We start from the raw sequence: 14942 nt of genomic DNA, 5'->3' as shown, positions 1-14942 counted from the left end.
ACAAGGTGACCGGAATGACTGGGACGGGGTAACGGGTGACCCAGCTGGTGGGGGTGACCAGGGTCAGGGTGATGGGGCCACCGGCCAATGCGAGGCCGGGGACAAGGTGACCGGAATGACCGGAGCACAGGGGTAACGGGGTGACCCAGCTGGTGGGGGTGACCAGGGTCATGGTGACGGGGCCACCAGCCAGGGCGATCGGGGCGGTGTCCCAGTCCTGGTGGCTGAGGGTCAGGTGTGTGCCGTGTCTTCCAGGATCAGTCTCTGGGGAACTGGAGAATTAAGAGGCAGATCTTGGAGGGGGAGGAGATCGCCTACAAGTTCACGCCCAAGTACGTCCTGCGCGCCGGCCAGATGGTCACGGTAGGTGGTGGGGCAGGAGGGCGAGGGTGGCCACAGATGGGATGTGAGGTGGGGCCAGGGGGCTGGTGGAGCAGGACTTGATAGGGGGTAGGGATGGTGGTGGCACCAGGCACTGTCTAAGAGCAGCTGTCGCAGTCATAGAACTTCCGTGTGCCGGTGTCACCCCACTGGGCCTCCCTGGAGTCTGAGCTATGTGCCCTGGGTCTGAGTCCAGGCCGTTGGGGCTGGCAGGCGTCCCCGTGAAGTGTAACAGTCAAGGGCATGGGCCGTGGAGCCTGGTGGGCGTCAGATCCCAGCTCAGCCCTGCTTGCCAAGAGAAGCCTGGTCTCTTCTGTATCCTGGGGGCCATCACCCTGGATAAGCCTGCGTCAGGCTGGAAGGACTGAATGCCCAGGGCATTGAGGGGCATTGAAGGGGGCTGTGCGGTAGGAGCCAGTGGCTGACCCACATCCCTGGAACCAGAGGGGACCCTGACGGGGCCATTGTTCCTGGGTCCCCAGGTGTGGGCCGCTGGTGCTGGAGTGGCCCACAGTCCCCCCTCGACGCTGGTGTGGAAGGGCCAGAGCAGCTGGGGCACGGGCGAGAGCTTCCGCACCGTCCTGGTTAACGCGGATGGCGAGGTAGGTGCCCAGCTTGGGGGGTGCTCGGCTAGAGTCCTGAGCGGGGCCTGGGGACTCTTGGGGCGGCCACGGCAGCTCTGGGCCTGATCCCTGGATGCGCTGCCGTGTCCTGTCCCACACAGGAAGTGGCCATGAGGACTGTGAAGCAGTCCTCAGTGGTGCGAGAGAATGAGAATGGGGAGGAAGAGGAGGAGGAAGCCGAGTTCGGCGAGGAGGATCTTTTCCACCAACAGGTAGGACGCCGGTGCCCACTTGCGGCTGGGGCGCAGCCTCTGGGCAGAGTGAGCTCCTGCACACACACACACGTGCTTGCCGCATCCCCGGCGGGAGCTCCATCTGGCTGCCGTGGTTCAGGGTGAAGCCAGCCTTGGCTGTTACGGGCACGGCAGAGACCTGTTCTTGCCTCCTGGGTCGCGCCCGTCATGTGGATTTGCGACATCACAGACCTCAGGGTAGCTGGCCAGGGGGTCCCCTGAGAGGTGGGTGTTGAACGGCTCCCAGATGCTCTCTGGTCAACCAGGCTTCCTCAGTCGAAGACACAGGTCCCTTCAATATTGGCTTTTGGGGAGAAGATGAGTGCCGAAGCCACACTGCGGTAAATGCACGTATCGCAAGATTCGTGTGATTTGTTTTGGAACCCAAAACAGAACGTGTCGCTCACAGGCGGGCTCATGGGGAAGTGGAAGTGGAATGGAAGGCTCTAGAAGTAGACACTGCTGTTGCTCAGCCCCTCCCTGGTGGGGAGGTGGGGGCAGCCGTCTACCTGCCGGCTGCCTCCAGGCTGGCCCTGATCATGGCCGTCCTTCCTTCCTTCCTTCCTTCCTGCAGGGGGACCCGAGGACCACCTCGAGAGGCTGCTACGTGATGTGAACCCACACTCCTCATCCACACACCTTTCTTTACCCAGAGCCACTGAAAACTATTTTTATATCATTGGCTTTCTTTAGTTCTTGATACATTTCTAGAGAATTTCTAAGCAAACTGCCAGAACATGTGGGTGGGTCTCCCCCAGCCTTCCCTCCCTGCGGGTATCCTCCAGCCTCACTTCGCTGCCACTTCACCGCTGCCCCGGAGACTTTTCAGTCCCACCCCACTCCCCATCTCACCATTTGGTCAAATTGGAAGCCCAGGGCCAGGACCCCGAGGTTTAGAAGATGCTCGGGCTTGGAGGGAGGAGGGCTGGCGAGGCTAGAGCGGGGACAGGAGACGGCCCCGATGCGGACAGAGCGCGGAAACCGCGTAGGAATTCAGTGGTGGGTTTTTTGAAGGCTTTCTACAAAACCAAATTCAGAATCCAGGCGTCGACCTGGTGGGGCCAGGGGCCAAGCCTGCATTCTGGCTGCCCAGCTTCTGACAGCAGGAGCTCCTCAGGTAGCCACGCAGTGGGTGTGGAGCACCGTGGGGGTGGCGTGGCCCCCGGGGTGGGTTTTCGCTCCGCTGCCTGGGCTTCCAGATTCCCGTTCTGACAGCCCACCGGCCGGGTTTCTCAGACCGTTGACTTTATTTGGGGGAGTTTTCCCTCAGGTCAGTTCCTGACTCTGCAGGGCCAACAGGGCAGGGGAGGGGAAGACCCGGGGAAGGGAGAATGGGGACAGTCCCGTTGTAAGACCTGTCACATTAAGCAGGGAGGGGACACAGCTGGTTGCCTCGGAGGCAGAGGCTGTGAGTTTCAGAGCAGCTGTCTGCAGGGAACGCCACCATGTGGACTCCCTGGAGGAGAGCGCTGTGGAGCCCCTCCCGGGTTCCGGCTCCGTCTGCCCTGCGCCTAGATACACACACGCATCTATCCATACTGTAGCTTTCATCTGTGATTCTCTCGCTGAAGCCATGTTTCTCAGATAGGCCAAGGCCTCCTGACTCCTATCACGACGCCCCCAATCCCCTTAGTCCAGCTTCCCAACGCCTGGCACCCCCTTTGGCAATAGCTCACCGTTTACACCCTCCCTCATAGATACACAGAAGTTATTTTTTTAATGGATATTTATTTTTTTACATTGGTCAGTACGCAGGTCAGGAGCTCACGCCAGGGCCTTGAGGACAGGCTGACTCTCCTCCCCGGGGTGGTGTGGGACTGGGGGTCACTCCGACAGCAAAGCCTCCTTCAGAAAGTGCAGCTCGAGTCTTAAAGCCACCAAAACTGAGCCGTTGGCACGCGCCGTCTCCAGGCCTTGGCAGGGTGGGGGCGGCACTGCTCCCCTGTCACTGTGCATCCCGCCTCCCTGGAGACTTGCCAGTGGGAGGAAGGAATGGGGGGCCCCAGCCCCAGGCCGGGAAGTAGCCAGCGGCCGACAAAGCAGAAACACCCGCTGCTCCATGTAGCCCCCGCTCGCTGTCCTTGCTCTCAGAAGTCCCTGTCCCATGTGGATCAAGGGGGGCGTGTCTTACCAAAGCATTTCCTCCTGGAGGGGCCCAACAGGCTACCACGCTGTGCTCCCAGTCAGGCGGCTGGTAGGGAGCTTTACCCGCCCCAGGGATACCCTCTGCCAGCTGCTGGAAGTGGGAGTGCTGGCGACAGACTCCTCTTCCCCACCTTCATGGCAGGAATCACCTGGACTCCAGTGGCCAGGCTTCGTGCCAGCGCGTGTTCCGGGGGTGGGTCTTGGTGGTCTTGTCCTGTGCAGAGTATGCAGTGGTCTCAGCCACATCCTATGTATTTGGGGCCTGGGGGAGCAAAGCTGTATCCTGGAGTTGGTCTGTAATTTGCTGACAGCTTCACAGGCTGGGCTCAGGGACAAATTTCCCCCCCAAAACCGGCAGGCCCTGGTGTCCAGACGCTGCCCAGCCCTGTCCTGAACACAGCACGCCCCAGGTCCACAGAACCCCCCACCCTACATTTGCCTTGGGTGGAGCTGGGGGTGGTCCTAGGACTGCAGGTGCCCTTAGCTGAAGGGAGTGGGGAGAGGTGTGGACTGTGCAGCCTGTGGGTGATTGGAGGTTCATTAAGAATTGAGTCTTTGGAAACACTAAGAAAATCAAAGTTTTAAAAGTTATTTATGGCCTGGGAAACAATTTGCATTTGTCCCCAAATACGCTTAGCTGTGTGCCGCTTAGAACGATGCGAAACCATCCCTCTGTGTAAGCCCATGCTGTGACTCAAAGCCTAGCGCCCTCCCTGCGAAGCATCAGACGCCGCCCAGCCCTGGGGGGAGGCCCACGGCTGCTGGACCAACGCGGGTTCTGGGGTGCACAGCCCAAGGTTAACGCGGAAGCCTGCCCCGCTGAGCCCAGGAGCCAGGAGGCCTGCGGGCTGACCCAGAATCCAATCATGCACCTGTCCTCATGCCAGCGGCTTTGGCTGGGGTTGGTCTGAGGCCTGCACGCGGCAGTTCCTTGTTAAAGATCCAAGGGACTCAGTCCTGGGGCGTCGCCGCCTGCAGCGTCTTCCAAGCCCTGCGTCCAGCGAGCGTCACAGCACAACCTGCAAACGGAGCTGGGCTGTAGCCTTGGGGTTGGCATGGACTTTCATTTCCGAGATTCGGTTTTTAAGAAGATGCATGCCAAATGTGGTGTTTTTTTTTTTTTTCCAATGATTTGTAATATACATTTTATGACTGGAAACTTTTGTACAACACTCCAATAAACATTTTGATTTTAGGTTCTGCCTCTCGAGTTTATTCCTGCGCGGGGAAGCTCGAGCCGGGGCCTCTGTCCCCAATGAAGCGGATGTCTAAAACCCTCCACCCTCAAGGAAAAGGTGACTAGCGAGTATACACAGGCCCCAGGTGATGCATGGGACCCTGCCCGTTTTTTCTAGTGAGCCTCCGACGCTGTAGCACCAGTGGACTCTTCGTCATGTGATGAGACCAGGCTCCGCCCGGGCAGCAGCACGTCATATAGACGCGCCGGCTGCCTCGTGCGCATGCGCGGCAGGCCTCTGGGGGGACGAGCCGGAGACGGAGCCTGTGTACAAAGTGATCGGCTTCGGCCGCACGCAGTGGCTCCCCCACTCCCCGGGCGAAGTCGGCCGCCTTCCCGCGGAGTCGCAACCACGGGTGGCTTCTGTAGGTAACGGCAGGTCCAGGCCTGCGCGTGAGCAGAGGGCCCCCCGCGGGACCTGGAATGGCCCGGGCGCGCGCGGTCTTGTGGGAGTTGTAGTCTTCCGTCCCCGCTCACGTGGACTCCGTTTCCCGTGGTGCCCCGGGAGGCCCGCTTCCGGCGCAGCTACGGGTCGGCGCACGCGGCCTCGGTCCGGTTGACTTTGCGGAGCCATGGAGGGCGGCTTCGGCTCCGATTTCGGGGGCTCCAGCAGCGGAAAGCTGGACCCAGGGCTCATAATGGAGCAGGTGAAGGTGCAGATCGCCGTGGCCAACGCGCAGGAGCTGCTGCAGGTGCGGGGCTGGCCGGGGACGGGCGCTGGGGCGACAGGGCCACCCCTGGGGGCGGACGTCGCGGCTAAAGCCTCGCGTGTCTCCACAGAGGATGACGGACAAGTGTTTCCGGAAGTGTATCGGGAAACCTGGGGGCTCCCTGGACAACTCCGAGCAGGTGAGACCCGCGGAAGTTCGGGGCAAGGGTCGCGAGGGTCTGGATTCGGGGGGGAGGTGTCTGCGCGTGCGCAGACTAACGGGGCGGCGCGGCGGAGTGGCTACCGCACGCGTGCACTCTGCAGCCCGGGCGGCCTGGATCCGGGGTGAGGGAGGTCCCCGGGGGCGCGAGGTCCCGAGCTGAGCCGTGCGCCCCTCCGGTCCCGCAGAAGTGCATCGCCATGTGCATGGACCGCTACATGGACGCCTGGAACACCGTGTCCCGCGCCTACAACTCGCGGCTGCAGCGGGAACGAGCCAACATGTGACTGGCGAGCCCGTGGGCCGCCCCGCCCCGTTCATTTCCACAAACGTGCTCTGAGAGGCGGGGCCCGCATGTGCGTATTGCCTGCCCGGGGCTTAGCGGGGTGGCACCGGTGCTGGGACAGACGGGACTGTGTCCTCGCCACCCCCCGCCTTGCCCCCTGCCAGCCAGTGCAGCTTGGATCTCGGGGGTGGGGGGGCCCTGTGCCTTCCCAAAGTGCTGGCAGCCCAGTGGCACCTCCTTCAGGCCTTTGGGGGTCTTCCCCTAGTGGGCCCAGGTCAGCCTCATATTTTTTGGGCGGAGAACTCTTGTCTGGACTTTGGAGGTGGGGGTGGTCAGACCCCACCGGAGCTGTCACCTCCTGCGGATGGGCAAATAAATTGGTGGAGGGCGGAGAGAAACCTCTTTATTTCCCTCCTGAGGGATCTCTGGGAAGAGTAGACGCGTGTCCCTGGAACCCCAGTTCGGAGGGTCTCAGCCTCTCCTGGGTTGGGAGAAGTCCATCTTTCCCCTTAAGTGCCACCGGGCTGCTGAGTCACGAGGAATGTGTTGTTGCCACCACCCCTGTCCCAAAGGCTAAGGGGGACAGCCCTCCCCTTGTCCAGGCTTGCTTTGACCCCTCTTCCTTCCACCCGGGTCCTGTTGGAGCGCCAGGCAGGTGGTCCGCGCTGTGACACTGAGGTGCTGAGCCAGTGAGCCGGGGTGGAGCAGCTGTGTTTATTGGAACAAAGGGTGCTACCAAAATGCATCCCCATGACCCACAGCCCCCCCCCCCCCACTCCCGTCCTTGGGTAGGGTACAGTGAGGTGGGGTGTTGGGTGGCCTGCTGCTCCTGCTGCTTTCGCCTAGAGTCCCGGCCTGGGCAATCACGTGGCGGTCACTCCTGGATGTGCTGTCCTATCCAGCCTCTCACAGCTGCCACCCGGGTATAGACACCTGGGAAGTGGGGCCGGCCGCAGCCATAGCCCCAGCTGGTGACCCCAGTTAGCACCCATCGTCCAGACGGCTCCCTGCAGGCCAGGGGTCCCCCAGCGTCACCCTGTTGGGGAGAGAAGCGGGGGTTCAGAGTCTGGTACCTCCCCTACAGCAGCCCTTGGGTCATTGGCCCCCGTAGGGGTGACCGTAGTGAGTGGCTTCCCTTGGAAGCTGCATTTTCACTATCTGGAAAATGGGCTCAATGCAAAGGTGGCAGACATTGATGGACACCCGCCACGTGGTCCCGGAGTGGAATGGGGCCTCCCGCTGCAGCCTCTGCCTGCTCTGCCGTTGAGGCCCAGGGGTGGGATGCAGTGGTTACCCAATAAACGGTTGTGGAGTGGAAATTCCTCCAGAGCCAAAAAGGGCCCCCCTGCTTGATCCTCTGGAGAAGTCTGCACCGGAGCGTGGCGCCCGGACGGTGGGGAACCCTCCCTCCCCGGCGGCTGGGCGGGACCTGGGCCCCTGGTCACCCAGGCCAGGCCGAGGCTCACCGAGCAGCTGTCCACGCCGCCCTGCGGGAAGCCGGCACACAGCATGCGACTGCTGATCTGCACCGGGTAGAAGCGGCGGCAGGTCTGCTCGCTGAGGAGGCGCACGGCCGCCTTCTGCAGCTGCCGCGCCATGGAGCCTGCGGACGAGCGAGATGGGGCGGTTGGGGACCCCTTCCGGCTGCTGCCCAGCACCCCGCACCACCCCGGCCCCGGGTGCGCCTACCTCCTTCGCGCACCGAGCCCCAGCCGGTGATGACGCAGCGCGCACCGTCTGGGGGTCGCGGCACGGGCTCGGGCAGGCAGATGGGGCGCACCAGGCGGCTGCGGCGCACCGGCCCCGCCAGCTCCAGCAGCGCCACGTCGTAGTCGAGCGTGTAGAGATTGTAGAACGGGTGCTTGTAGATGCGCGCCACGCGCTCCAGCTGCCCCTCCGCGCCGCTCAGGAACGGCGTGCCTAGGAAGGCTGCCCACTGCTTGGGGTCCCCGTAGCTGGAGGGCGCGCGAGGACAGGCGTCGGCCAGAGCCCCCGCGCCCCCGGCCCCTGCCCCTGCGGTGTCCCCCAGGGGCCGACCATGGTTCTCTGGCTGCCAGTCTGGGAATGGGCTCAGTGTCCCCCACCAGGCACCGAGGCAGCACCAAGGATTGCAGTCATCACCACCTAATATTAGCGCTCTGAAAATATTGGTGGCCGTGAGGGTCCGCCCCCCGCTCCCCTTCTGACCTCGAGCCCCGCAGGGCCCGGAGCTGGGTGTCCCCTCTGGAATACCGTACCCCTCTCCTGCCAGGGCTTGGGCCCTGGGGAGGACAGCTTTCTACTGGGTGGGCTTTGCGGGGGCTGGAGCTAAGTGCCAGGGGCGAGGGCTGGGGAAAGAAGTGACCCCAATGTCCCCATGGGCTTGGCCTGGAGCTGGGAGGGGCTGCAGCCCCCGGGTTAGGTGGGGACCGCGGGGTAGGACAACCCAGGGTGGTCAGGCTGAGGGGTGGGTGGGCAGGGGAGGGCTGCAGGGAGTGGGGATGGGGGTGGGAGGAGCAGCCTGGGGCAGTGGGAGCCGGGGTCGGGGAGGGCACTCCGGCAAAAGAGGGTGTCACGGTGCGTTTTCGGGCAACAGTTCGGTTCCGGGTGAGCTACAGACACGTACAGGGGCATTTGGAGCGTTTGGGACTCACACGTCAAAGCAGTGCGCCGCCGACAGCAGCCACCTCTCTGCCACCAGCACGGCCCCACAGCGGTGTTCCCGGCGCCGCAGCCACAGGCTCACCTGCCACGGCCACTCCCCGCGGCCCGCTGCGCTGCCGCCCACAATCCTGCTGAGCGCCGCCGGCGCCAGGCCGCAGTCTGCGGAGGGAGCCAGGCGCATGGGCAGGTGGACCCAGGGCGCTTCCTCCACGAAGCCCCCCAGAGCGCCGCCCGCCCCTCCGTGAATTCCCCTGGGAGCCCCGGATGCGAGGGCGGACCTGCCCCAGGAAAACTCGGCAGGAAAGGACGCTGGGCCTGCTGCTTGGTCTTTGGGCTTTTCTCAAATAACATTGGAAATGCATTTGTTTCCTGTGACTTCAGCTTTGGGACCACACCTTCTCCCCTGCCGGGGGCCAGGCCGAAACCCCTCTCATGGCAGCCTCCCACATCTCCGTCCTCCAGGAGTTCCCTCCCACCCCAAGGCCTCTGCACATACCAGGACCCTGACCCAGAGGCCCCAGCCCTGCCTTGGCACTCTGCCTGGATCCCTGATGGCCTCCGAGCCCTCCCCAGACGGTGCCAAGTGCAAAGGCCTTCCTCAGAACACAGCTGTGGAAAGAATACATGGGGTGGTTGCCGGGGGGCTTCAGGGACCCCGTTACCACCCATGGAGGGGACCCGTACCCACCTGCTGTCTCCAGAGGTCCGTTTTCCTCCTGAGGGGCGAGCCCCCCTCCCCGCCCTCTGTTACCACCCAGCAGGCTTCCCTAGGTGCCCCCTTCCCCCTGTGCCACCCGCAGCCGATACCAAGGTCGGCAAGGGGGAAGTGCCAGTTCCCCACCAGCCGGGGCACCATCTGGCCCTGACCCAAGACCAGGTGGCCTTGGAGAATCTGACAGCAGCTGCAGCCCCTGTCCTTGGGAACGACAGCTGCCTCCACACAGAACCCGCCTGTATTTCAAGGCGGGGCTTCTCCACCTCTTTTGGACCCAAGGAGGTGGGCCCTGGGAAGGCCATAGCTATTGAAAAAGGAAAAATCAGCTCAGACTGAGAAAGTGACAGCCCCCAGGCTGCGGGGACAGACCCACATGAGGGCAGCTGCCAGGTTCACAGGAAACAGTCACCCAAGGACTTGGCGCTGCTGCGAACCATCAAAGCCCCTGCTTTCATTTTATTTTTATTTTTTTTAGAGACGGGCTGTGTCACCCAGGCTGGAGTATAATGGTGTGATCTCGGTACACTGCAGCCTCTGCTTCCTGAGCTCAAATAATTCTCCTGTCTCAGCCTACCCAGTAGCTGGAACCACAGGCGTGCACCATCACACCTGGTTTTATTATTATTATTGAGATGGGAGTCTCGCTCTGTCACCCAGGCTGGAGTGCAATGACACAATCTAGGCTCATTGCAACCTCTGCCTCCTGGGTTCAAGGTTGCATTTCTCCTGCCCTTTCCTAGGCTGTGGCCTGTGGCGCCCACCACCACGCCCCAGCTAATTTTTTTTTTTTTTGGTAGAGATGGGGTTTCACTACGTAGGCCAGGCTGATCTGGAACTCCTGACCTCAGGCGATCCACCCACCTTGGCCTCCCAAAGTGCTGGGATTACAGGGCGGAGCCCACTGGGCGCCCGCCAGAGGTGATGTTCTCTGGCCTTAGTCTGGTGGCCCGGGCTGACACATGGTACCTCCTCGGCCCCAGGGTCCCTCCGTCTCTCCCGGTACCTGGTAGCTGGGAGTGCGTGGTGGCCTCCAGGGCACCTGGAAATGGCATCTGTCCCCTAGCAGTGGTGCTCATGGCAGATAAGGCTGAGTTGGCAGGTTGGCCCGTCACCCTGCTGGTGGCCCCAGGGGTGGGTCTGCTGGGTGTGGCCCCCAGGACTGTGAGGCCAGCTGTCGTCCTGGGGGGATGGCTGGTGGTGGCCAGTGTCCTTGTGGTCGAGGGGGGAGACATGGGAAGGGGCTGGGAGGACATGATCTCCAGGATCCAGCCCTTTAGCCTGGTGATGCGCGTGTAGACGCCCGGCTTCTTAACCTGAGCGCAGCCAATACCCCAGCTCACGATCCCTGCCAGATAAAACACGCCGGGGGCCTCCTCGCAGGCCAGGGGGCCCCCAGAGTCACCCTAGAAAGGAAGGAAAGAGCACTGGTTGGTCCTCCAGGGACCCTCTCTTCCCGGCACTGCCATAGCTTCCTGCGTTCCCACAGTGGGTGGGCCCCATCGAGGGCGGGGGGGGGGGCAGAGGGCACAGCGTGGGTCTGGAGACCTGGCTGCAGCCCCACGCCTGGCTGTGTGACCTGCAGTGAGTCACTTCCCCTCTCTGAGTTTCCATCATTCTTGCTTTTGTTTGGGGGCGGTAAAACAATGCAGAAAAACTCTAAAAATAATAACAACAACAGCCACGAATAGTCCCACTACCTAGCAGTGGCCCCTGATCATTAGCTGCCAGGCTCATTTCTTTTTGTTGAGACAGAGTCTTGCTCTCTTGCCCAGGCTGCAGTGCAGTGGCGCGATCTTGGCTCACTGCAACCTCCACCTCCTGAGCTCAAGCAATTCTCCTGCCTCAGCCTCCCGAGTAGCCGAAACTACAGGCATGAGCCACCACGCCCAGCTAATTTTTGTATTTTTAGTAGAGACAGGGTTTCACCATGTTGGCCAGGCTGGTCTCCAACTCCTGACCTCAGGTGATCCGCCTGCCTCGGCCTCCCAAAGTGCTGGGATTACAGATGTGAGCCACCGTGCCCGGCCTCACCATTCTTTTCAAGATAAAAAGCTATTATGAATTGCCCATTGATATAGAGAGTATTTTTAAATAAGAGTATGATTATATAGAGAGTATGATTAAAAAATAGAATACAGGCCGGACGCAGTGGCTCAAGCCTGTAATCCCAGCACTTTGGGAGGCCGAGACGGGTGGATCACGAGGTCAGGAGATCGAGACCATCCTGGCTAACACAGTGAAACCCCGTCTCTACTAAAAAATACAAAAAACTAGCCGGGCGAGGTGGCGGGCACCTGTAGTCCCAGCTACTCGGGAGGCTGAGGCAGGAGAATGGCGTGAACCCGGGAGGCGGAGCTTGCAGTGAGCTGAGATCCAGCCACTGCACTCCAGCCTGGGCGACAGAGCGAGACTCCGTCTCAAAAAAAGAAAAAAGAATATAACATAATGAATACATAGGAAGAAAAGACTATGCAAGACACTGATCTCACAACACTCCTAGAAGATAGGCATTGTTATGCTTCTCACTTTACGTATGAGGATCAGAGGCCCAGAGAGGTTGAGGCACTTGCCTGGGGTCACACAGCAATTGAAGCAGGATTTGAACTCAGGAGTCTGGTTTGAGAACTTGGGCTGGGTAGGTTTCCATTGCAGGTTATTTACCACCTTTCTTTTAACTACTGCTTATGAATGGGCATTTACACTGCCATTGGTGTTTTGTATTGCTTAGTAATAATGGCATCTAACTTCGAGAATTACTTTTGAAATCTGATGCCTTTTTTTTTTTTTTTTTTGAGACGAAGTCTCACTCTGTCGCCCAGGCTGGAGTGCAGTGGCCAGATCTCCGCTCACTGCAAGCTTCGCCTCCCGGGTTCGCGCAATTCTCCTGCCTCAGCCTCCCGAGCAGCTGGGACTACAGGCGCCCGCCACCTCGCCCAGCTTATTTTTTTGTATTTTTAGTAGAGACGGGGTTTCACCGTGTTAGCCAGGATGGTCTCGATCTCCTGACCTCGTGATCCGCCCGTCTCAGCCTCCCAAAGTGCTGGGATTACAGGCTTGAGCCAACGCGCCCGGCCCTTTTTTTTTTTTTTAGGCGAAGTCTCGCTCTGTTGCCCAGGCTGGAGTGCAGTAGCACGATCTGAGCTCACTGGGACCTCCGCCTCCTGGGCGCAAGCAATTCTGTCTGCCTCAGCCTCCTGAGCAGCTGGAATTACAGGCACCTGCCACCTTTCCTGGCTCATTTTTGTACTTTTTTAGTAGAGATGGAGTTTTGCCATGTTAGCCAGGCCAGTCCTGAACTGCCTACCTCAGGTGATCTGTCTACCTCGGCCTCCCAAAGTGCTGGGATTACTTTGTCTTTGTTTTTTTGAGATAGGGTGTTGCCGTGTCACCCAGGATGGAGTGCAGTGGTGTGATCACGGTTTGCTGCAGCCTAGAACACCTGGGCTCAAGAGATCCTCCCACTTCAGCTGCCCAAGGAGCTGGGACCACAGGCACCTGCCACTCTGCCTGACAATTTTTTTTTTATTTTTGTAGAGACGGGATCTCACTATGTCACCCAGGCTGGTCTTGCAGTCCTGGCCTCAACTGATCCTACCTCAGCCTCCTGAAGCACTGGGATTACAGGCATGAGCCACTGCACCCAGCCTGAAAATTAACCTCTGTCTTTGCGTGCACGGTTGAGCACTTCAGAAATCTGAGCATGGTGGCTATGGCCGGGCGCAGTGGCTCAGTCCTGCAATCCTAGCAGTTTGGGAGGCCAAGGCGGGCGGATTACCTGAGGTCAAGGGTTCAAGACTAGCCTGGCCAACATGGTGAAACCCCGTCTCTACTAAAAATACAAAAATTAGCCAGGCGTGGAGGCACATGCCTGTAGTCCCAGCTACTCCAGAGGCTGAGGCAGGAGAATCACTTGAACCCAGGAGGCAGAGGTTGCAGTGAGCCAAGATCATGCCACTATACTCCAGCCTGGGCAACAGAGCAAGACTCCATCTCAAAAAAAAAAAAAAAAAGGAAATCTAGGCTGAGTACGGTGGCTCACGCCTGTAATCCCAGCACTTTGGGAGGCCCAGGCAGTCAGATCATGAGGTCAGGAGATTGAGACCATCCTGGCCAACATGGTAAAACCCCGTCTCTACTAAAAATACAAAAATATGGTGGCACATGCCTGTAATGCCAGCTGCTCGGGAGGCTGAGGCAGGAGAATCACTTGAACCTGGGAGGCAGAGGTTGCAGTGAGCCAAGATCGTGCCACTGCTCTCCAGCCTGGGTGACAGAGCAAGACTCAGTCAGAAAGAGAGAAAGAGAGAGAAGGAAAGGGAGGGAAGGAAAGGGAGGGAAGACATCTAGGTCTGCACACACAGAACTGCCAGGTGAACGGGTGTGGGCATTTCATCTCAATACTGCCCGGTTTCCCCCTTGGAATGCTTACCTGGCAGGAGTCAACTTTGCCTTCCAGGAAGCCGGCGCAGATCATGCGGTCTGTGAGGGAGAAGTTGTAGAGCACGCTGCAGGTCTTCTGGTCTATGATGCCCACGGACGCCTTCTGCAGGAGCTCGGGCTTGGTGGCTACCAGGGAAAGAGCCCAGAAAGGCCACTTGGAGAGTGATCATCAGAGCAGCTCCAGTTCGGGTCCGATAACAGTGCCAAGATGCAGCGTCCCCACCCCACAGATGAAGAAACCAGGGCACAGAGTTGCAGGAATCACACAAAGCCACAGAGTGAGAAGGAGGTGGGCCTCGGATTCCTCGCTCAGAGCGCAAACGTCTCCCCACTGTCCCCATGGGGCTGCCGCCCTAGCACCTGGGTAATGTGCAGGAGGCCATTCTGAGGTCAAGGGAAGCATTAACTGTTGGGGTGGGACGTTTGCTTTTTTTTTTTTGAGACGGAGTTTCACTCTTTTTGCCCAGGCTAGAGTGCAATGGCGTGATCTCAGCTCACCGCAACCTCCACCTCCCGGGTTCAAGTGATTCTCCTGCCTCAGTCTCCCAAGTAGCTGGGATTACAGGTGCGCGCCACCACACCAGGCTAATTTTTGTATTTTTAGTAGAGATGGGCTTTCACCATGTTCGGCAGGCTGGTCTCAAACTCCTGGCCTCAAGTGATCTGCCCATCTCGGCCTCCCAAAATGCTGGGATTATAGGCGTGAGCCACCGCACCCAGCCAATTTTTGTATTTTTTTAGTAGAGACGGGGTTTCGCCCTGTTGGCCAGGCTGGTCTTAAACTTCTGACTGCAAGAGATCCACTGGCTGAAGCCTCCCCAAGTGCTGGGATTACAGGTGTGAGCCACCGCATGTGGCTGCCAGCAAACGTTTTTCTATAAATGGCCAGAGAATTTAAATAAAGGCCAGTCTCTGTCACAAGTTTTGTTTTTTTGTTTTTTTTTTTTTTGAGACGGGGTCTCGCTCTGTCACCCAGGCTGGAGTGCTGTGGCCGGATCTCAGCTCACTGCAAGCTCCGCCTCCCGGGTTCCCGCCATTCTCCTGCCTCAGCCTCCCGAGTAGCCGGGACTACAGGCGCCCGCCACCTCGCCCGGCTAGTTTTTTTTTTTTGTATTTTTTAGTAGAGACGGGGTTTCACCGTGTTAGCCAGGATGGTCTCGATCTCCTGACCTCGTGATCCGCCCGTCTCGGCCTCCCAAAGTGCTGGGATTACAGGCTTGAGCCACCGCGCCCGGCCTTTTTTTTTTTTTTTTTGAGACGGAGTCTCGCTCTGTCACCCAGGCTGCAGTGCAGTGGCGCAATCATGGCTCACTGCAAGCTCCACCTCCCGGGTTCATGCCATTCTCCTGCCTCAGCCTCCCGAGTAGCTG

The 14942-nt window shown here is 59.8% G+C and overlaps 3 protein-coding genes across 3 annotated transcripts; 2 read left to right on the top strand and 1 right to left on the bottom strand.

Annotated features, from left to right (window-relative positions):
- Nucleotides 1-229: 229 nt before the first annotated feature.
- LOC101011407 (lamin-B2) lies at nucleotides 230-4577 on the top strand (the record flags this gene model as incomplete). The annotated part of the gene is made up of 4 exons (XM_031661433.1): nucleotides 230-363; nucleotides 864-983; nucleotides 1106-1216; nucleotides 1812-4577. Coding segments are annotated over 4 exons (407 nt in total), but the record flags the coding sequence as incomplete, so codon positions are not given.
- Nucleotides 4578-4820: 243 nt separating this feature from the next.
- On the top strand, nucleotides 4821-7111 carry LOC101011756 (mitochondrial import inner membrane translocase subunit Tim13). The gene is made up of 3 exons (XM_003914622.4): nucleotides 4821-5311; nucleotides 5400-5468; nucleotides 5677-7111. Exons 1-3 carry the CDS (start codon nucleotides 5192-5194, stop codon nucleotides 5773-5775), a joined length of 288 nt encoding a protein of 95 aa, XP_003914671.1. The 5' UTR covers nucleotides 4821-5191; the 3' UTR covers nucleotides 5776-7111.
- Nucleotides 6470-13698, bottom strand: LOC116272669 (transmembrane protease serine 9; the record flags this gene model as incomplete). The annotated part of the gene is made up of 6 exons (XM_031661432.1): nucleotides 6470-6810; nucleotides 7241-7377; nucleotides 7464-7729; nucleotides 8408-8576; nucleotides 10136-10535; nucleotides 13562-13698. Coding segments are annotated over 6 exons (1271 nt in total), but the record flags the coding sequence as incomplete, so codon positions are not given.
- Nucleotides 13699-14942: the final 1244 nt, after the last annotated feature.

This window comes from Papio anubis, unplaced genomic scaffold, assembly GCF_008728515.1.
Source record: "Papio anubis isolate 15944 unplaced genomic scaffold, Panubis1.0 scaffold1520, whole genome shotgun sequence".
NCBI lineage: Eukaryota > Metazoa > Chordata > Mammalia > Primates > Cercopithecidae > Papio > Papio anubis.
This window is presented reverse-complemented; position numbering and strand designations above follow the sequence as displayed.

What these genes read in the sequence shown, in the direction of transcription:
- LOC101011756 (XM_003914622.4), top strand. Translation starts at nt 5,192, where the DNA reads ATGGAGGGCGGCTTCGGCTCCGATTTCGGGGGCTCCAGCAGCGGAAAG. An exon ending in ACGCGCAGGAGCTGCTGCAG is followed by an intron (nt 5,312 to 5,399) that starts GTGCGGGGCTGG and finishes GTGTCTCCACAG; the next exon opens with AGGATGACGGACAAGTGTTT. An exon ending in CCCTGGACAACTCCGAGCAG is followed by an intron (nt 5,469 to 5,676) that starts GTGAGACCCGCG and finishes CCGGTCCCGCAG; the next exon opens with AAGTGCATCGCCATGTGCAT.